The 22,015-nt window shown below is 39.3% G+C and overlaps 1 protein-coding gene and 1 non-coding gene across 4 annotated transcripts in view; one reads left to right on the top strand and one right to left on the bottom strand.

Annotated features, from left to right (window-relative positions):
• LOC126412474 (multidrug resistance protein homolog 49-like) overlaps window positions 1–22,015 on the top strand; it is a 370,600-nt gene that overhangs the window by 321,354 nt on the left and 27,231 nt on the right. For 2 of the 3 annotated variants that reach the window (XM_050082086.1, XM_050082088.1), the window contains one exon: window positions 6,384–6,584. In XM_050082086.1, coding sequence (XP_049938043.1) covers window positions 6,384–6,584 — 201 coding nt within the window. The remainder of the gene's footprint in view (window positions 1–6,383; window positions 6,585–22,015) is intronic. The other variant, XM_050082087.1, reaches the window with a different exon arrangement.
• On the bottom strand, window positions 10,869–10,943 carry Trnal-caa (transfer RNA leucine (anticodon CAA)). The gene has a single exon. It is a non-coding gene; the product is annotated as a tRNA-Leu (tRNA).

Here is a 22,015-nt window from a genome sequence, read left to right as displayed (position 1 = left end):
CAGTAGGTTATGTCAAATAAATTTTTGGAATTAATTCAATCTGGTATCTGTGGACCATTCAGGGAACCACCTCAAAATGATGCAAGATTCTTTGTGACTCTCATAGTTGATCACAGAAGACAGTGTCAAGTGTACTTCCTTCATCATAATGGAGATATTGCTGACAAGTTTACCAAACAACGTGTGTCAAGAATCAGTCTCTGATAACAGTTTGTCATGTAATGAGAATGGTAGTTCTTCAAACAAGTGCCAAAAACCAATGACACATACAGAAGAAATTCCAATTCATGGTGTTAGCTTTACTTGCAAAAATCAACATAAAGAAGAGAAGTTATATGCTCCAAAGGTTGAAAATTGGTGATAATGTGTATAAACTGAGAAAACCCATTTATGAACTTCACCAGGCAGGTCAACAGTGGCATGCCAAGTTCAATGCAACTCTAAAATTTCAATCAACCAATTCAGATCTGTGTCTGTGTGGACATTGAATGGATGATATTGTAAATGGTTCAGCAGATCCGGAAGGAAGATCCCCCCCCCCCCCCTCTCTCTTGGCCTAAACTTTTGCTAGTCCCTATCCTCCACCTACAAATCTCCTTCTCTGCTCCCTCTCCAGTACTCTATAGCCTTCCATTCCACCAAAGCACCCACTACTCTTTTTCCCCTTCTCTGCTTCTCTCCATTTCTGCTTTTCTGCTCCCCCCCCCCCCCCCCCCTTGAGCCAACGGACTGCACCTGGCAGTGGCTACCTTGTCCTCTTGTCCTCATCACGTCCCTGCATGCTCTACACTTTCCCCTACCCCTGCACTACTGTCCCTCTCCTCCCCACCCCTGCCTCCTCCCTACCATCAACACCCAAACCAGGTTGCTGCTTCCATCAGATGCAGTAGCTGTCTGCAATATGGCCCCAGTGGCCAGAGACAGTAGTCATATATATGTGTGTGTGTGTGTGTGTGTGTGTGTGTGTGAATGTGTGTGGGTGTTTTCTACTTTGGAGGAAGGCCTTTTGGCCAAAAGCTCCCCAAGGGGAGTGGCGGGTTCAGCAGCATTCGCGGCGCACGAGGCGGAGGGTAAATGTGGAGGCTGGCCGTGTGGCATCGCCCACTCTGCCTGTGAGTGGACATGTGGCTGCTCCTTCAGCAAGGTCCGAGCAGGCACACGGGGGGAGGGTTTTATTAGTTATTGGGAGCTCCAACGTTAGGCAGGTGATGGAGCCCCTTAAGGAAATGGCGGAAAGGTTGGGGAAGAAGGCCAGTGTTCACTCTGTCTGCTTGCCAGGGGGTCTCATCCGAGATGTGGAGGAGGCCCTACCGGCGGCGATAGAGAGCACTGGATGCACCTGACTGCAAATTGTTGCTCATTTCGGCACCAATGACTCCTGCTGTCTGGGTTCAGAGGTCATCCTCAGTTCGTACAGGCGGTTGGTGGAATTGGTGAAGGTGGAAAGCCCCGCTCGCGGGGTGGAATCAGAGCTAACTATTTGTAGTATCGTTCCCAGAACCGATCGCGGTCCTCTGGTTTGGAGCCGAGTGGAAGGCTTAAACCAGAGGCTCAGATGATTCTGCGGAGATCTGGGGTGCAAATTTCTCGACTTCCGCTATCGGGTGGAGAAATGTAGGGTCCCCCTGAATAGGTCAGGCATGCACTACACGCCGGAAGCGGCTACAAGGGTAGCGGAGTACGTGTGGAGTGCACATGGGGGTTTTTTAGGTTAGAGAATTCCCTCCCTAGGCCCGACAAGACGCCTCCTGAGACGCAGCAGGGTGGGAGTAGCCAAATGCAACAGGGAATAACAATATTAATGTGCTAATAGTAAACTGCAGGAGCGTCTATAGAAAGGTCCCAGAACTGCTCTCATTAATAAACGGTCACAACGCCCATATAGTACTAGGGACAGAAAGTTGGCTGAAACCAGACATAAACAGTAATGAAATCCTAAACTCAGATTGGAATGTATACAGCAGAGACAGGCTGCTGGACAGTGAAGGGGGAGGCATGTTTATAGCGATAAGAAGTGCAATAGTATCGAAGGAAATTGACGGAGATCCAAAATGTGATATGATTTGGGTGAAGGTCACGGTTAAAGCAGGCTCAGACATGGTAATTGGATGTCTCTATAGGCCCCCTGGCTCAGCAGCTGTTGTGGCTGAGCAGCTTAAGAATAATTTGGAAAATATTTCGAGTAGATTTCCCCACCATGTTATAGTACTTGATGGAGATTTTAATTTGCCGGATATAGACTGGGAGACTCAAACGTTCATAACGGGTGGCAGGGACAAAGAATCCAGTGAAATTTTTTTAAGTGCTTTATCTGAAAACTACCTTGAGCAGTTAAACAGAGAACCGACTTGTGGTGATAACATATTAGACCTTCTGGTGACAAACAGACCCGAACTATTTGAAACAGTTAATGCAGAACAGGGAATCAGCGATCATAAAGCGGTTACGGCATCGATGATTTCAGCCCTAAAAAGAAATATTAAAAAAGGTAGGAAGATTTTTCTGTTTAGCAAAAGTGACAAAAAGCAGATTACAGAGTACCTGATGGCTCAACACAAAAGTTTTGTCTCAAGTACAGATAGTGTTGAGGATCAGTGGACATCGTACAATATGCGTTAGATGAGTATGTGCCAAGCAAGATCGTAAGAGATGGAAAAGAGCCACTGTGGTACAACAACTGAGTTAGAAACTGCTGCGGAAGCAAAGTGAACTTCACAGCAAACATAAAGATAGCCAAAGCCTTGCAGACAAACAAAAATTACGCAAAGCGAAATGTAGTGTGAGGAGGGCTATGCGAGAGGCATTCAATGAATTCAAAAGTAAATTTCTATGTACTGACTTGGCAGAAAATCCTAAGAAATTTTGGTCTTATGTCAAAGTGGTAGGTGGATCAAAACAAAATGTCCAGACACTCTGTGACCAAAATGGTACTGAAACAGAGGATGACAGACTAAAGGCCGAAATACTAAATGTCTTTTTCCAAAGCTGTTTCACAGAGGAAGACTGCACTGTAGTTCCTTCTCTAGATTATCGCACAGATGACAAAATGGTAGATATCGAAATAGATGACAGAGGGATAGAGAAACAATTAAAATCGCTCAAAAGAGGAGAGGCCGCTGGACCTGATGGGATACCAGTTCGATTTTACACAGAGTACGCGAAGGAACTTGCCCCCCTTCTTGCAGTGGTGTACCGTAGGTCTCTAGAAGAGCGTAGCGTTCCAGAGGATTGGAAAAGGGCACAGGTCATCCCTGTTTTCAAGAAGATACGTCGAACAGATGTGCAGAACTATAGACCTATATCTCTAACGTCGATCAGTTGTAGAATTTTGGAACAAGTATTATGTTCGAGTATAATGACTTTTCTGGAGACTAGAAATCTACTCTGTAGGAATCAGCATGGGTTTCGAAAAAGACGGTCGTGTGAAACCCAGCTCGCGCTATTCGTCCACGAGACTCAGAGGGCCATAGACACGGGTTCACAGGTAGATGCCGTGTTTCCTGACTTCCGCAAGGCGTTCAATACAGTTCCCCACAGTCGTTTAATGGACAAAGAAAGAGCATATGCACTATCAGACCAATTGTGTGATTGGATTGAGGAGTTCCTAGATAACAGAACGCAGCATGTCATTCTCAATGAAGAGAAGTCTTCCAAAGTAAGAGTGATTTCAGGTGTGCCGCAGGGGAGTGTCATAGGACCGTTGCTATTCACAATATACATAAATGACCTGGTGGATGACATTGGAAGTTCACTGAGGCTTTTTGCAGATGATGCTGTGGTGTATCGAGAGGCTGTAACAATGGAAAATTGTACTGAAATGCAGGAGGATCTGCAGCGAATTGACACATGGTGCAGGGAATGGCAATTGAGTCTCAATGTAGACAAGTGTAATGTGCTGCGAATACATAGAAAGAAAGATCCCTTATCATTTAGCTACAAAATAGCAGGTCAGCAACTGGAAGCAGTTAATTCCATAAATTATCTGGGAGTACACATTAGGAGTGATTTAAAATGGAATGATCATATAAAGTTGATCGTCGGTAAAGCAGATGCCAGACTGAGATTCATTGGAAGAATCCTAATGAAATGCAATCCAAAAACAAAGGAAGTAGGTTACAGTATGCTTGTTCGCCCACTGCTTGAATACTGCTCAGCAGTGTGGGATCCGTACCAGATAGGGTTGATAGAAGAGATAGAGAAGATCCAACAGAGAGCAGCGCGCTTCGTTACAGGATCATTTAGTAATCATGAAAGCGTTATGGAGATGATAGATAAACTTCAGTGGAAGACTCTGCAGGAGAGACACTCAGTAGCTCGGTACAGGCTTTTGTTAAAGTTTCGAGAACATACCCTCACCGAAGAGTCAAGCAGTATATTGCTCCCTCCTACATATATCTTGCAAAGAGACCATGAGGATAAAATCAGAGAGATTAGAGCCCACACAGAAGCATACTGACAATCCTTCTTTCCACGAACAATACGAGACTGGAATAGAAGGGAGAACCGATAGAGGTACTCAGGGTACCCTCCGCCACACACCGTCAGGTGGCTTGCAGAGTATGGATGTAGATGTAGAGATATCATCTAGGTTTAGTGTCAGGAACTTTGGAAACATAAGGTATTATCTGCATATTAAAGATAAACTTTCAGTAACAAGATTACATAATGTCAAAGTGGCTACATCAGAGAAGTCTTGAATCAATTCAGAATGATTGAATGGTAGCTAATAAGGACTCCATTGGCACATGGAAGAAAACTGAACTCGCCAGTTGTCACCATAGAAACCCACACTTATTTTCCATTCCGGTTATTGGAGGGCTGAAGTACAGTGCTGTAGCAACTTGACTTAGCATATCAACAAGTTAAGCCAGTACAATGACAAATTTGTTCATTGACAAGCTGCTAAGTGAATTCTGAGATATCTAAAGGGCGCAACTGACAAGAGGCCATCTTGTATTACAGATAATGAGGGCAATTATAGTTTCACAGATGCTGAGTGGGAAATTCTGAAACCTATTGGACTATCACAGTTACGTTACAAATTCACCTTTTCCAAAGCAGCGACTTTGTGGTGTTCATGCAAGCAGACAGCCATCACTCTTTTATTAGAGAAAGTGGAATACATGAGCCTCACTGAAGCAATAATGGAAGCAATTCACCTGTCAACACATATGAAAGAACTAGGACTGACAGAGCTGTCAAACATCTTTTTGTTCGACAATAACGAGACTGCTGTAAAGTTAGCATGTAACCCAGGTTTTCAGTCAAAGGCAAAACAGATTTATACAATTCTCATTTTATACATCAAGCTCTTTGAGAATACCCACTTCAACTGGAACATCAGCTGATGGAGGACATGGTGGCAGATGTAGTGATGAATAATCTTCCAGCACCCAAGTATGATCAGTGTGCTGAAGGACTTGGTCTTCAAGTCTAAATTCCTGAACATATAACTTTGTGCTACATTTATATCATAGCAGTAAAAAAACTGATGTGGCATGTCACAATTTTAGCTGCAATGGCCTAGTGCTTTATTTGGTATTCACAGATGTTTCTACACGTGAATAGTTCTGTCACTGGGTTTTGTTTACAATGTGAACTGTGACTCATTTCTATTTAACGTCGTGCATAGTAACTATATACAATAAAGTTGCTCCAACATTTATTTCAATGGCAAATTATTTTGGTCAGTTTTTGACCATCGTTAGTCCCCATACCATTGTGGTATGAGGATCTAAGGATGGTCAAAAACTGACTGGAACTGGTTACCATCAAAATAAAGGTTTTTGGGTTGAGACTGTTTGTGTCCATTTTTGAAGTATTTTTAGCCAGATTGTTGCTTCTCCTTCAGAAATGTTGTCAAAAACTAATTATGTCTTGTATCCACTATTTTACTTGTTTATGGTACCAAAAAAAAATTTTTGACACAAAAATTGTTTTTCTTACTTTGAAAAATAGTTCAGTTCTAAGTCAATCAAACTACTTCTCTTTTTGAATAAAATGGAAATGAACATCTGTTTAAGTCCACAATGGTAGTTATTAGATAGTCCATGTTTTAGAAAATCATTACGCCTATGGAATATGTTTGCGGCACATGACATCTCTTCCTTTAATACAATGGCTCTGTTTAGTCATAATTTAAAATTGTATGGAAACACAGATACCAAGAAATTTGAAAGACTCTTGAAATTATAAATAATTACATGAGTTTGCTTCATACACACAATTTGTTTTAAATACTTGTTTAAAATGTTTTCTGCCAGTGATGAGTGTTGCTCAAATGATGGTATGGTGTAGGAAAGAGAAAAGGCTATGTAGACATATAATAATATATCAGTAAGAATGTATTAATAAAAGTAATGAGACTAGTTTATTCATTTCAGCAGATTAGTACAGGTGGAAGTGTTGGGTATTCAGGAGTTCATTTCCACTATCCAACACGACCAGAAGTGAAAGTACTAAGGGGACTGAATCTGCTCATAAGACCAGGAAACACAGTTGCACTGGTGGGACCAAGTGGCTGTGGCAAGTCTACATGTGTGCAGCTACTGCAACGGCTCTATGATCCTATCTCTGGCAAAGTTGTAAGTGGATATAATTTTTGTTAGCTATAATCAGCTGGTTGTTCATAACCACTTCTCTTTGTTATTATGAGTTACTGAATTAAAGACAGCTCTGTTCTTGTATTGGATAATGTTACAATCAAGGGAAGCAAAATCCCCCCCCCCATTCACTCATTTTCCCTAATTTCAATTCTAGCTGTCATAGAATATCATCTGTGGCAATACAGTTAGAGTAAAGAAAGTATTCAAATATTCATCCATAAAATATAGTACAAAGTAGATTACCAGATATATTGCAGAGGTCTCAGGAGTGATCTTTGAATTTTTACCCTTACTTACTACTACGTTTATTAATGGTGTTTGTCAGTAAAAAAAAAAACAGTTTATTTTACATTATGATTTACATATCCTCAATAAAAGACAGAAGAAGTTCTATGATGACTTTACATTCTTGTTTATGATTTCAAGTGGTGTTCAGTAGCTTGGTATAAAAGTGTTCAAAAAACACTCATTTGGTGTAAAACAAGAAACTGAGGATCCCCACAAATGCAAAATGAAATAAAAATGTGCCTTATTAAACACTCATACAATATGTGATACTTTAGATTCAAGAAGTGTTGGCTGCAGTATAAGTGGCAATGTTCATTGTAAAGAAACCCCCATTCATATGGCATTGAAGCAGCTGTTATGTGATAAATATCAGTTTGGTTATATGGGTATCAAGCTGGCAGTACGAGATAATATTTATTTATTGTTTCATCTAGTGATCATTCCACTACGATACAGGATTTCTCTTCATAATATGTAGGATATCTCATCACAATACTATGTACTCCCACACCCCACCCCCCACCCCCACCCCCCTGCTGCCCCTGAACCTTGGACCTTACTGTTGGTGGGAAAGTTTGTGTGCCTCAGTGATACAGATAGCTGTACAATTGGTGCAACCACAATGGAGGGGTATTTGTTGAGAAGCCAGACAAACAAGTGGTTCCTGAAGAGGGACAGCATCCTTTTCAGTAGTTGCAGGGCAACAGTCTGGATGATTGACTGATCTGGCCTTGTAACATCAACCAAAATGGCTTTGCTGTGCTGGTACTGTGAATGGCTGAAAACAAGGAGACTACAGCTTAACTTTTCCTGGGGGAATGCAGCTCTACTGTATGGTTAAATGATGATGGCATCCTCACGGGTAAAACATTCTGGAGGTAAAATAGTCCCCCATTCATATCACCAGGTGGGGACTACTCAGGAGGATGTTCTTATCAAGAAAAACAAAACTGGCATTCTACAAATTGTAGCATGGAATGTCAGATCCCTGAATCGGGTAGGTAGGTTAGAGAATTTAAAAAGGTAAATGGATAGGTTAAAATAAGATATAGTGGGAGTTAGTGAAGTTCAGTGGCAGGAGGAACACGACTTTTGGTCAGATGAATATAGGGTTATAAATACAAAACCAAATAGGGGTAATGCAGGAGTGGGTTTAATAATGAATATGAAAATAGGAACGTGTGTAAGTTACTATGAATAGCATAGTGAATGCATTATTGAAGCTAAGATAGACACAAAGAAGGTCATATGCATGGAAGAGACCTGGAGACACTGGAAGATTTCAGATTGATTATATAATGGTAAGAGAGAGATTTCAGAACCAGAGTTTAAGTTGTAAGACATTTCCAGAGGCAGACGTGGACTTTCACCACAATTTATTGGTTATGTACTGTAGATCAGAACTGAAGATATTGCACAAAGGTAGGAATTTGAGGAGATGGGACCTAGATAAACTGAAAGACCCAGAGGTTGTTCAGACTTTCAAAGAGAGCGTTAGGGAATGATTGACAAAAACAGGGGAAAGGAAGACAGTAGAAGGAAAATGGGCAGCTTTGAAAGAGGAAATAATTAAGGCAGTAGAGGATTAAATAGGTAAAAGGACAAGGGCTAGTAGAAATCCATGGGCAACACAAGAAGTCTGAATTTAATTGAAAAGGAGAAAATATAAAAATGTAGTAAATGAAGCAGGAGAAAGGGAACACAAATGTCTAAAAAATGAGATTGACAGGAAGTGCAAAATGGCTAAGCAGGAATGGCTAGAGGACAAATGTGGATTTAGAAGCATATATCACTAGGAAAAAGATACATATTGCCCTACAGGAAAATTAAAGAGACCTTTGGAGAAAATAGAACCACCTGCATGAATATCAAGAGCTCAGATGGAAAACCTGACCAAAGCAAAGAATGGAAAGCTGATAGGTGAAAGTAGTATATAGAGTGTTTGTACATGGGAGATATACTTGTGAGCAATATTATAGAAATGGAAGGAGACATAGATGAGGTAGCAGATAAGATACTGGAGGTAGCAGATAAGATACTGTGTGAAGAATTTGACAGAGCACTGAAAGACTTAAGTTGAAACAATACCCTGGGAGTAGACAACATTCCATTAGAACAGCTGACAGCCTTGGTAGAGCCAGTCATGACAAGACTATTCAATCTGATGAGCTAGGTGTATGAGACAGGCAAAATACCCTCAGACTTCAAAAAGAATGTAATAATACCAATTCCAAATAAAGCAGGAGTGACATGTGTGAAAATTACCAACCAGTCAGTTTAATAAGTCATGCTTGCAAAATACTAACATGAATTCTTTACAGAAGAATGGAGAAACTGGTAGAAGTGGACCATAGGGAAGATCATTTTGAATTCCAGAGAAATGTAGGGACACATGAGGCAATACTGACTCTACGACTTACCTTAGAACATAGATTAAGGAGATTCAAACATATGATTATAGCATTTGTAGACTTGGAGAAAACTTTTGACAGTGTTGAGTGGAATACTCACTTTGAAATTCTGAGAGTAGCAGGGGTAAAATACAGGAAGCAAAAGGCTATTTACAACTTGCACAGTTATAAAAGATGAAGGGCATGAAAGGAAACCAGTGGTTGAGGAGGGCGTGAGGCAAGGTTGTAGCCCACTGTGATTTTATTCAATCTGTACATTGAGCAAGCAGTAAAGAAAACAAAAGAAAAATTTGGAGTAGGAATTAAAATCAAAGGAGAAGAAATAAAAACTTTTGAGGTTTGCCTATGACATTGTAGTTCTGTCAGAGACAGTGAATAACTTGGAAGAGCAGCTGAACAGAATGGACAGTATCTTGAAAGGAGGATGTAAGATGAACATCAACAAAAGTAAAGTGAGGATAGTGGTGATGCTGAGGGAATTAGATTAGGAAATGAGACACTTAAAGTAGTAAATGAGTTTCAGCAAATAGCTGATGATGACTGAAGTAGAGGGGATATAAAATGTAGACTGGCAATGACAGGAAAAGCTTTTCTGAAGAAGAGAAATTTGTTAACTTTGAGTTTGGATTTAAGTGTCAAGAAGTCTCTTCTGAAAGCATTTATACGGAGTGTAGCCATGCATGGAAGTGAAACATGGATGATAAACAATTTAGACAGGAAGAAAATAGAAGTTTTCGAACTATGGTGCTACAGAAGAATGCTGAAGATGCGTACACAACATAACTAATGAGGAGGTACTGACTAGAATTGAGGAGAAAAGAAATTTGTGGCACAACCTGACTAGAAGAAGGGATTGGTTCGTAAGACACATTCTTCTGCAATGTCAATAGATCACCAATTTAGTACTGGTGGGAAGAATGGGGGGGGGGGGGGGAGGGTAAAAATCGCAGAGGGAGATCAAGTGATGAATATAGTAAGCAGATTCAGAAGGATGTAGGTTGCAATAGTTACTCAGAGATGAAGAGTGTCGTACAGGATGGAGTAGCGTGGAAAGCTGTATCATACCAGTCTTTGGACTGAAGACCACAACAACAACAATTCACATAATAATCAAAATAAAAGCTCCAGTATGCACATAAACATAATACATAAATATGCTTTGTGAGACTAGGAAGATAGTCAGCTGTGGCCTTGCTGAAGGAACCATCCTGGCATTTATTTGCTTGAAATGACTGAGTAAAAAGCTTAGTCCATTCCATGATAGGCTGATTGGCACAGTAATCTGTTTTCATAATTATATAAAGATGCAGTCTCAGTTGCAAACTTAATTTTATTACAAATAACATGTTTTGCCAGGTTAAGGCTTCCACATATTTTCTAAAAGAAAAGGAAAAATAGGGGTGTAATTATACCAAATTACAAATTAAGGGGTATAATTCTAAGCTGAGCTAAAATTTTGGAAATTACTTTTAAAAAATTAAAAGAAGAGAACAGAGTAACCTTTATACAAGTCTGTCAAGTGGAGTGTACACTGATATGAAACTTGCTTGCAGATTAAAACTGTGTGCTGGACCGAGACTCGAACTCGGGACCTTTGCCTTTTGCGGGCAAGTGCTCTACCAACTGAGCTACCCAAGCACAACTCACACCCCGTCCTCACAGCTTTACTTCTACCAGTATCTCGTCTCCTACCTTCCAAACTTTACAGAAGCTTCTGTAAAGGAGACGAGATACTGATAGAAGTAAAGCTGTGGGAACAGGGCATGAGTCGTGCTTGGCTAGCTCAGTTGGTAGAGCACTTGCCTGCGAAAGGCAAAGGTCCCGAGTTCGAGTCTCAGTCCAGCACACAGTTTTAATCGGCCAGGAAGTTTCAAACATGATATATTGGAACAAAGCAAGCATTTTGCTTTTCCTTTTCTTTTAGAAAATCTGAAGAAGCCTTAACCAGGCAAAATGTATTATTTGTAATAAAAATAACTTTGCAACTGAGACTGTCTCTTTATACAATATTTAGGAAAATCTAAATCAGAATGGCCAGGCAAAGCAACCCTCATTTGCCTGAATATGAAATCAGTGTCCTAACAGCTGCACAGCCTCATTCAGTTGGTACCTATTATACAATGTTCTTTTGATCATACACAATTTACATAAAATATTGTATACCGATAACATAGTTTTGCACCTTATCATTGCTTATGCTATAGACAGCCACTGGTGACAACATGACCATGAACATGCACATCTCCATGGTCTCCCTTCAGTCTGTCTGGAGAACTGAGTCAACATCCACCCGGAGAAATGAGATGTGATGTTCAGGAGAATGACAAGACATTAGTATCATGCACAAATGATGGTGGGTCAACCTCTGTAGCTCTGTGGTCAATGTGTCTGGGTGCTAGGCAGAGGATCTGTGTTCAATTTCTGGTACTGCCAGGACTTTTCCCAGGGTGAAAGTACTGGAGTGGGGTGCACTCCACTTTTTGATGCCAACTGAGGAGATACTTGAGTCAGGAATAGTGGCTCCAAGATCAAAAAAGCTGACAATGACTGGGAGAGCAGTGTGCTGATCCCATGCTCCTCCACATACTGCTTGCACCATTGGCAGAAGATGATATGGCGATTTGTCAGTCTCAATTGGCCTGTCTGGACCAGAATAGAGAGCTTTGCATTTGCTCTGCTACAAAAGATCTTGGCACATTTGATTGTTAAAGCATTACATTGTAATGTGGTAGGATGTTGTTTTGCTGTTGCCTTTTAACCCCTACACTATCCTCTAAGTAATGTTCAACTGTGTAGTATGTATTACTTGCAAAGCATATTTTAGCTGCACATTTAAATATAATATTGTGGCAATCTTTTACATCTCCTTGGTCAGTTTATCATACAGTTTTATTCTCTGATAGAAAATGCTGTTCTAATTTTTTATTTGTTTTTCTTTGCTAAATGCAGCCTCAAACTGACTATTGTTCCATGACTGTGTACTGCACTATTAGAGGGATACGTAGGTCTACCTGTATTTTCCCTGATATGCATACACATTGATGGATGTAATAACTTGGTGTAGTAAGGATACCCAGTTTTGTAAATAATTCTATACAATATGCCCAATTAATACTTTTAGTTTTTATTCTTATAGGCCTTTTTTGTAGTTTGAAAACCCTGTCCCTATTTTGAGCTCTTGGCCCCCAAAAAAAGAACCCTTAGCTAAGAACTGAGTGTACTTAGTGTGCCCCCTCAAGCCATTTGCTTCTACAAACTGATGCTAGAACCCTGAGATCGCAACGTGGCTGATGAGATTCTGTTTGCTATTATCGTTGTGTGTCATTCAATGTTAATAGATAATCAATGTACTGCAAAAACTTTGTGTTTGTTACACAGTCTGTAGGCTTATCATCTTGCTTAATGTTACAGAGTTGTTTTCCCTCTTTTTGCTGAAATGCATGCTGTTTTCTTCAAGTTGAATATTAATGCAAATTCTCACGACATGCCTAGCTTGAGGCTGATATATATACTGAATTCATATAACCTTGTAAACATAATAGACACTGATACAAGAGTGACGAACTACACCTCCAGCAGGATAGATTATGTGATAATCAGTAAACTTGCTACTAACAGTTTTAGTCACAGAAATATAGAATTTCACTACTCTGACCACAATTGTCAGTCTGTTAAGTACACGGGTGTTAACACAGCAGAAGCAACAAATGTCACTGAACAGAAACGAATCTTGAACAATCACAATACAAATTACCTTAAACATTAACTAGCCCAGAAGGAATGGAACTGTGTGTATAAGGTAAAAGGCTCAAACAAGAAATGGGATCAATTCTATGAAACAATTTTGAGACATTGTAATCACTGCTGCCCGGTTAAAGATGTAAAAAGGACTCTAATACATAGAAAGAAACCAAAGCTGAAACTACCAAGTAGTTTGATTAAACTCAAGCAGAATGTTCATGACATCTTCTTTCTTTATAAATCAAAAGAGGATATCGTCCTTAAGGAAAAGTATTGTAAAGCCAAGAAAATGTTTAAGGCAGAGCTTTCAAATTTCAGGAAAAAGGTGCACAGTGATACAGTCATTAAATCTGACAATATGAGTAAAGCATCTTGGAAGCTCATCAATCAATACCGGGAAGCACCATCAAATGTGAATACTAAAGAAATGAGCATATTGCATAAGGGAAAATTAATAGAAGATCCGACAACAATATGTGACTTTTTAATAAATATTTCATCACTCCATGTAGCATTTCAACTCAATCTGTTGACCAAAGCATCAAGATAAACATTTGCTCACCCCAATGTACAAACTTTGAATTCAGAACTGTGAGTGAACATGAAATAAGTCAAATAATCTGCACATTAAAGACCAAGCACTCAGCTGGATGGGATGGGATATCTAGTGCCCTAGTTAAAAGTGAATTAGTTAAAGCTATTACGTGTGTCATTAACTGCTGTATTAGGGAAAATACCTCCCCAGACTCATTAAAAAGAGTGTAGTAAAACCAGTATACAAGGAAGGATCTAAAAAACAGGTTGAAAACTTTAGGCAACATCATTAATCCCCATATTTAGCAAAATCTTTGAATATGTTTTGCTTCCACAACTCGGTGACTACTTCACAACAAATAACCTACTCACTGAAACTCAAAATGGTTTCAGGAAAAACCACAGCACCATCACAGCAATCTCTGAATTTTACGTAATGTACATAGTGCACTAGATAAAGGAAATTTGGCAACAGCCATATTCCTTGATCTTACCAAGGCATTTGATTCTGTTAAACATGACCTATTAATAAAGAAACTTCTGGCATATGGCTTAAAAGATTCAGAAATACTACTGTATACAAGGAAGGATCTAAAAAACAGGTTGAAAACTTTAGGCAACATCATTAATCCCCACATTTAGCAAAATCTTTGAATATGTTTTGCTTTCACAACAGCAGCATTGATATTGATAAATCTGTGTGGTGGGTTGCCAAGGGTGATGGCAAAGGCAAAGGCAGCTCAGTCAACATTCTTGAGATGACCACTGTAGGGAAGCAAATATATCCTTTACTAAATTATGGTATTGAACTTTGGGGGTGTGCTGCTGATACACACCTCAATAGATTAATGTTGTTGCAGAAGAAGGCAATTAGAATAATGCATGATCTGGGTCTTAATGATTCTGTTACAGAGATTTTTGTGCAACATAAGTATCTTACAATGGATTTCCTGTATTTATATAAGGTAATTTTATTTTTTGTAAATCATCAAGAAGATGAAATGACATACATGACCACAACACTAGAAATAAAAATAGTCGTGAGATCAATAGCAGTGAAGGTGCCATGAGTGGTGTTAAAGGGGGTAGGAGAACCATCATTCAGGAGACACAAACTGAAGTCTGTAATAAGTTTGTCAGTTGGTCAATTAGGAGGCCCCTACCCATTGAAGTGGCAGAAGGTGAAAGTTGTAACAGAGGCAAAAGTTGAAGAAAGTGACACTGGATGGAGTGTCTCATATTTTTTTGATGAAGTGATGAAGGGACTTGTACTCTTGGATCTTCTTTTCTCTCTTGTAAGCTGGGCAATCCAGCAAGCGAAGGGAGTGGTGGCCAAGACAACTGACTGACACACACACACACACACACACACACACACACACACACACACACACACACACACACAGGTGGCAGAACACAGGGGCTTCCCTCACACACAGCATCCGCCATAAAGCAGATAGATATATGCCCAAAATGCAAGCACCGAAAGCACCTCATGGGTGGTGGATGTACAGGTTCATGTCACATCTGAAACATAACCTTGACCTTCTCTGGGAGGGTATCTCCCTCAAAAACCAGAATGAAGGCCCCAGTATTGCTGCAGTTGTTGTGACCCTGCTGCACATTTCAAACACAACGAATGCCCCGTCGCTCTAGATTAGCTGGAGTTCCTCATCAGTTTACAGGATGAGGACCCTATGAAAAATCACTCCCTGGAACACATTCAGAGACTGGTGACAAACCAGAAGCAGTGCACAAAGCTAACATTCCAAATTAATGACGAGTTGCAATCGCCCAGTCATCTAATGAAACTGTCAAACAAGGAGTCCCCCAGGGATCTATTCGTGGCCCCTTTCTCTTTTTAGTCTATGTGAATTATGTCACCTAGCCACAAAACTCCATAATAGTGAGCTACGCAGATGTCACATCTCTTTTGTTTTTTGGTGAAAATACTTGTGAACTTACATCTCCTGAACAGATGGAGTGATAACTATAATTAAGTATTTTCAAGAACAAGAGTTAAAGGTCATTGATATATATGGAACTGAGGCAGCAGACACTAATAGCTGCTGCCAATTCTTGGGCCTATACTTAGACGAAAACTTGTGGTGGTCAAAGCATATTAACTTTGTATGTGGAAAGATTAGTAGTGGATTATATCTACTCAGTCATCTTGCAAAAATAGTTACAAACCCTACTATTCAATCTGTTTACTATGGAACAATATATCCTTTACTAAATTATGGTATTGAACTTTGGGGGTGTGCTGCTGATACACACCTCAATAGATTAATGTTGTTGCAGAAGAAGGCAATTAGAATAATGCATGATCTGGGTCTTAATGATTCTGTTACAGAGATTTTTGTGCAACATAAGTATCTTACAATGGATTTCCTGTATTTATATAAGGTAATTTTATTTTTTGTAAATCATCGAGAAGATGAAATGACATACATGACCACAACACTAGAAATAAAAATAGTTACTTTAGGTAAAGAACAAAGTTAAAAATAACAGATCACAGCCCATAATCAGTGGTCAAATTTGGTTTAAAAAATTGCCGAAAGACTTATGTGCCTATGATGGAAATATCTTTAAAACAAAACTCAAATTATTCCTAGCAAAGAAATGTTTGTACTCCCTCTCTCTCTGAATTCTAAGTTGAAAACATGTGATCTCATAGTTTGTATTAGAAATTAGAAATTTTTAGTTGTATACCTACTTCTGTGACGCTACATGTCCTTTGTGTGGTTGCATTATAGTCTTGCTAATTTTTATCAACTATTTGTTTTGTTTGTATTTTAAGAACATCTTCATAATTATGTAAACAACATTGATGTTTGCAATAGTCATCATTTTTGTTGACTCTATGCAAAAAAATTAAATAAATAAATAAATGTTCAAGATTAATATATTACATATAGCCAACTCATAAACATCTCTGCGGGTTTCATTCGCCTTCTGTATTAGGAGTTCTGGTGTTTCACCAGTGACTATGATGTTGCTGTCAACAGCAAAGAAAACATTTTTTCCAAGTCTTACACTGTATGGAAGGTCATTGATACACATGGTCCAATTACATTAATGTGACCACTAGCTGCAATAACCATTCACAGGTGGTAGGTGGCATCACTAGCAGTGGTGGTTATATAAAATGTGTTGTGGGGAAGGGGGGGGGGGGGGGGTAGGAGGAGTGAAGTCTTTGTTGTAATGTGGAAATGGAGCAATTTATCGGACATCCAAAATGGGATGATCACTGGCTTTCGGGCCAAGGGGGGAAGCATCTTGGAAACGACTAAATTTGTGAACTATTCATATGCCACCATCATTAAAGTATAACTTGCATGGCAAAATGGCACTATTCAAAATCATCACTGAGGGAACAGTGGTGTACTAAGGTACCTAAATGACAGGGGTGAAAGACAGCTGCTGAGATGTGTGCCGGTGATTAGACATGAAACTGCTAAGCAACTGGTTCAATCCCGTCTCCGGCCATCCTGATTTAGGTTTTCCGTGATTTCCCTAAATCGCTTCAGGCAAATGCCGGGATGGTTCCTTTGAAAGGGCACGGCCGATTTCCTTCCCCATCCTTCCCTCACCCGAGCTTGCGCTCCGTCTCTAATGACCTCGTTGTCGACGGGACGTTAAACACTAATCTCCTCCTCCTCCTGCTAAGCAACTGACTGCCCAGATGAACTAAGGGGCTACCAACTGTGTATCCTCAGGGAATGTTGCTGCATATGGGTCTCCACAGAAGGCACCTGGTTTACACACCCATGCTGTCTGCTGTTCATGGCGATGAAGGCTGGAATTTGCAAGCCAATACCACAACTGGATATCACTGAGTGGTGACAACTAATCTTTTCATTGGACAGATGGTTATTGGCATGAGCAGTGTGAAATGTCTGAAGGAAAATGCCCTGCAATGATCGTCAACAGGGTCCAGGGTGGTAGACACTCCCTTGGATATCTCATCATCCTGGAAGACACAGTGTGCGTATCTATCCTTGGGAACCATGTCCACCATTACATGCAATTTATTTTCCTCGGCATGTTGGCATCCCCCAACAGAACAATGCAACATGTTGCACAGCTCACAGTGTATGTGCATGGTTTGAAGAGCACCGTAATGTGTTTATTGTACTCCCCTAGCCACCAAAGACCCCAGATTTAAACCTGATCAAGAATTTGCAGGACCACCTCGATCGGGCTGTTGATGCTATGAATCCCCAACCAAAAAACCTAGTGTAGCTGACCACAGAACTGGAGTTGGTATGGCTCCAAATCCATGTCGGTACCTTTCAGAACTTCATTGACTCTCTTCCTGCGCATCACACAGTGACCCATGCTGCAAAATGTATTATGCAGACTTTCGACAGGTTCTCACATTAATGTGATTGGACAGTGTATACATACAACTAGCTTAGTGACCACTGTTTCACTTGCGTATGGCGTGCACAGCACTTTTTTTTTATTTAGTCAGATTTTCATGTTATTCACAAATTGAACATCTTCTAAACTTTTCATGCTAATTCAGGACATAGAAGAATGGTCTCTTCTGAGCGTACTTCTGAGCAGAAAGCTATTCCGGTAGTTGGAGTTGGAGATCTTTGTTAATCCTGTCTTTTGAGTTCTATCTTTAGAAGTTAAATATCAATATTCATAGATTTAGTTTTAAATTGGTTTAAATAAAACAAAATATTTTCATAAAAATTTCCGTCCCCTATTTCACCCCCGTATGGGCTGAAGTTCAAAAAAAAACATAGAACACTTTTTTTTTATTTCATACGAGATTAAATTTCAAAAATGCTTTCAGAACAAAATATATCCATAATAATATTCAACCCCTATTTTACCCCCTAAAGGGTTGAATTTCCAAGAATTCCAAAATACATATTTTTTATTTGTAACTGAGAACTCAAATGCCAATTCCTATAGATGTCTTCTTCTTCTACATGATCAGGTTCAGTGGACCACATGCTGCTACAAGTTTCCTCCTCAATTGTATTCTGTCCATTGCTGCTATCCGCCATCTGACCACATCTATTGATGCTTGGTTTAAATCTTCATGGAGGACATCCCTCCAACACTTCTTGGGTCTTCCTAGGGTCTCTTTTCTATAGATGTGAAGTCCAGGAGCTTCCGAGGCCATCTGTGATCTTCCATCCAGCTCACATGGCCAGCCCATGGCATTTGTTTGGCTTTGACAGTTCCTGCTATGTTGGGCTGCTGGTATAATTCCTCAAGCTCTTGGTTGTGTCTGATCCTCTATTCCCCTGTGTCTGCATCCAGAACTGGGCTGAAGATCTTCTGAAGCACTTTTCTCTCAAAAACAAGGAACTTATGGAAGTCCTGTTTCCAGATACTCCATGTCTCACAGCCATGTAGAACAACAGGCTGGATCAGGATTTTGTACAGTCAAATCTTGATCTGCCTGGAGAGATATCTGGACTGAAGCAGTTGTGCTAGGCTGTGGTAAGATTGGTTTCCTGCTTGTATTCTGGCATTGATCTCTGCTTCACATGACGAGTTCTCAGTGAAAAGTGCCCCTAAATATTTAAATTCATGCACTCTCTTGTGGGACCGGTCTCCCACCTGTACTGATTGTAGATGACCAGCAGCCTGACTTTGACCGCATGTCGTAACGAGGTACTCTGTCTTGGCTTCGTTTATGTTTAGCTTTGTTTATGTTTCCCATAAATGTAGTTTTGAAAATGATTAAGTTGTTCTTTAATAATGATTTATTAAAAAAAACTTACCCATTAGTGCAGACATTAAATCTCCAGAAGTGCTGAAAACACATATTTCATTATTTCTGACTGAGAAACTAAATATCAATTTTCGTAGTTCTAGCTTCAAAATTGCCTTAATAGTGATATATTTTCAAAAAACCTTTCATCCCCTATTTCACCCCCTTAGAGGTGGAATATTGAAAAATCCCTTTTTAAAGATTGCCTGCAGTAGAAGATCAACATCCTCTGCAAATTTCAAATTTCCATCCTTATAGGTTTGGGCTGGGCGATGACAAATCAGTGAGTGAGTGAGTCAGTGAGGACATTGCCTCTTATATACAGAGATTAAGAAAGGAATTGGATCCAATAAACTACCATGAAGTACATCTATAATTGACATGTTGAGTTTCAGACAGCCACAGTGAGAAAACTGTTACACATTAAGCTTTTTGCCTTCATCGTAAAAGAGAAACACACATGCACTCACACAAGCAAACACACCACACCACACCACACACACACACACACACACACACACACACACACACACACACACACACACACAAAACCGCTTCGTGTGGCTGTCCAGGCGATATTGGCTGAAGCAACCAGAAACAACAGTCATGTGTGTTTGAGGTGTGCTAGCTTGTGTGAGTGAATGTGTGTTTCTCTTTTCCAATGAAGATTTCAGCCAATCTTTTCATTGTGCCTCTGTCTGTAGCTCAACATCTCATCAATAGTCTAAGTTTTTGATTAACTCTGTTAGCGAAACTTGCCTGTAATTTTATATACTGTCAGCAGGTATTTAATATAATTTGGAAGGTGACTGTTTTTCTTTTCTTTTCCTCCTTCTTGAAAGTAGTGTATTTCCTGAGTAAGCATAAATAATTTATAAAGCTTAACAATAGTTAATTGTTAATACAGTTTCTAAAGCTGTTTCACTTTCTTAATGTATATCTTGAGTCATATCACATCATTTTGGATCTAATTCATTGTGGGATCTACAACACAATGAATGAAGAAATGTATTAATGGAACCATGTAAGCATATACAGAATGGCACATTTTTTAACCACATGGAGCATAAAAACATGAGGAAGCAAAATCAAAATAATTCAAACAGGAATTATGCATTATGAAACTGACATTTAAGGACTTAAAAATCTAAAATATTCAGTTCTAATGCAATTCACTCGGGTACAGAAAAACAGAAGGAAGATGTGACTTTTCTTGGTGGGATTGGTAGATGGTATGTGCATAAATACCATCAATATCACGTTCTTTTTAATGATGTACCTTAATGGTGTGATTATTTTCAGTATTGATGAGAGCAGAGGAATCATCAGCATATTATTCATTAGAGCTAGAACAACTGAAACAGACCTCATCAACATAGTAATTTTTATGAACACATAGTTTAAAAATAAGTCATTTTTCACTTGGAAGGTAAAGGCAGGAGGCAGAATGTAAGAAAGGAAAAATAACTGAGACTAAAATAGTGAAAACATGTATGTTATATGATACTGACAGTACTGTGGTAGACTACGCAATGAGAAACACTTGATATGTGAGTTTTACATTAGGAAAATGTAAATATACATGACATAACTTAAGAAAAATACCACAACCCCATGTGGTACAATAATTTTGAAAAGCAAAACAGAATCCACTATCATTATGAATATCTGAAAAGGTGATGAATGTAGCAAGTGAAAGAATACAAATGGAAAATTTGACAAATGTGACGAAATCAACAAAACTGAATAGGCAATTTAAAAAGTGAGTTAGAGCAAATGTTAATGAATATCTGAGGTAGACGTGTGAGCAGATGTAAGAATGAAATGCAGAGGATAGGGCTGGACTCTTTTTGAAACTGTTTTGACCATACATGAACCACATATCAATGTAATATAATACAAAAAATGGAAGTAGTTAATAACTTTCTCTTTTGAATGGCATAAAATTAAACATAGGAAACATAAAACCAGCCAAGACCAGAAACAAGCAAGACAGTACACATTTCTTCAATCCTTAGGTCACAGCAGTTTTTTTTTCCTCTCTCATCCTGGTACAGCTTTACACAGCATGCTTTGCTTTCTGTGAAAGAATCTATTTCATCATCAAAGTTCATCAAATGCTTTGCCACATGAAAAAGTCAAAATGTCATTGTCTAATACTGAAAAAGCTGTTAGTATGAATATAACCCCAGGTTGGTGTGGTTTATCAATCTGATTACATTTATTTTGTCACTGTCTGCTAGATAGAACAAAATAAGCCTTGCAGCAATTGTAACACATGCCAAATAAGCAAGCCTGTTTGGCAAAATTAGTCATTTTTACCTACCTCATTTACATAAATAACACGACAGAATATAATTCGTGAAGTATCAATATTAAATGCCTATTAGGCCTACTAAGCAAAACGTTTTATGTTAGCAACTAGTTTCACATTTCATTCATACTCTCCAGTTTCCCAAGCATGAGTTCGAAGAGTGGTAATATGAAATTTTTATATAAATTTGGAATCATATTATTCTATATAATTTGTGTGATGTTCCAATTTTTTCTCCTTCCTTGTTCTAACACACAATCTTGTTATCACTAATTCTGTAACTATTCCTGCCATTGTCAAAACTCATTGTCCGGTTAACTTCACTGAACCTGCCAGAATCACTGGCTTAGTTATCCCATGTTTATTCTCCAGT

This window comes from Schistocerca serialis, chromosome 7, assembly GCF_023864345.2.
Source record: "Schistocerca serialis cubense isolate TAMUIC-IGC-003099 chromosome 7, iqSchSeri2.2, whole genome shotgun sequence".
Lineage (NCBI taxonomy): Eukaryota > Metazoa > Arthropoda > Insecta > Orthoptera > Acrididae > Schistocerca > Schistocerca serialis.
The sequence above is the reverse complement of the archived record's forward strand: the minus strand, read 5'-3'. Positions and strand labels throughout refer to the sequence as shown.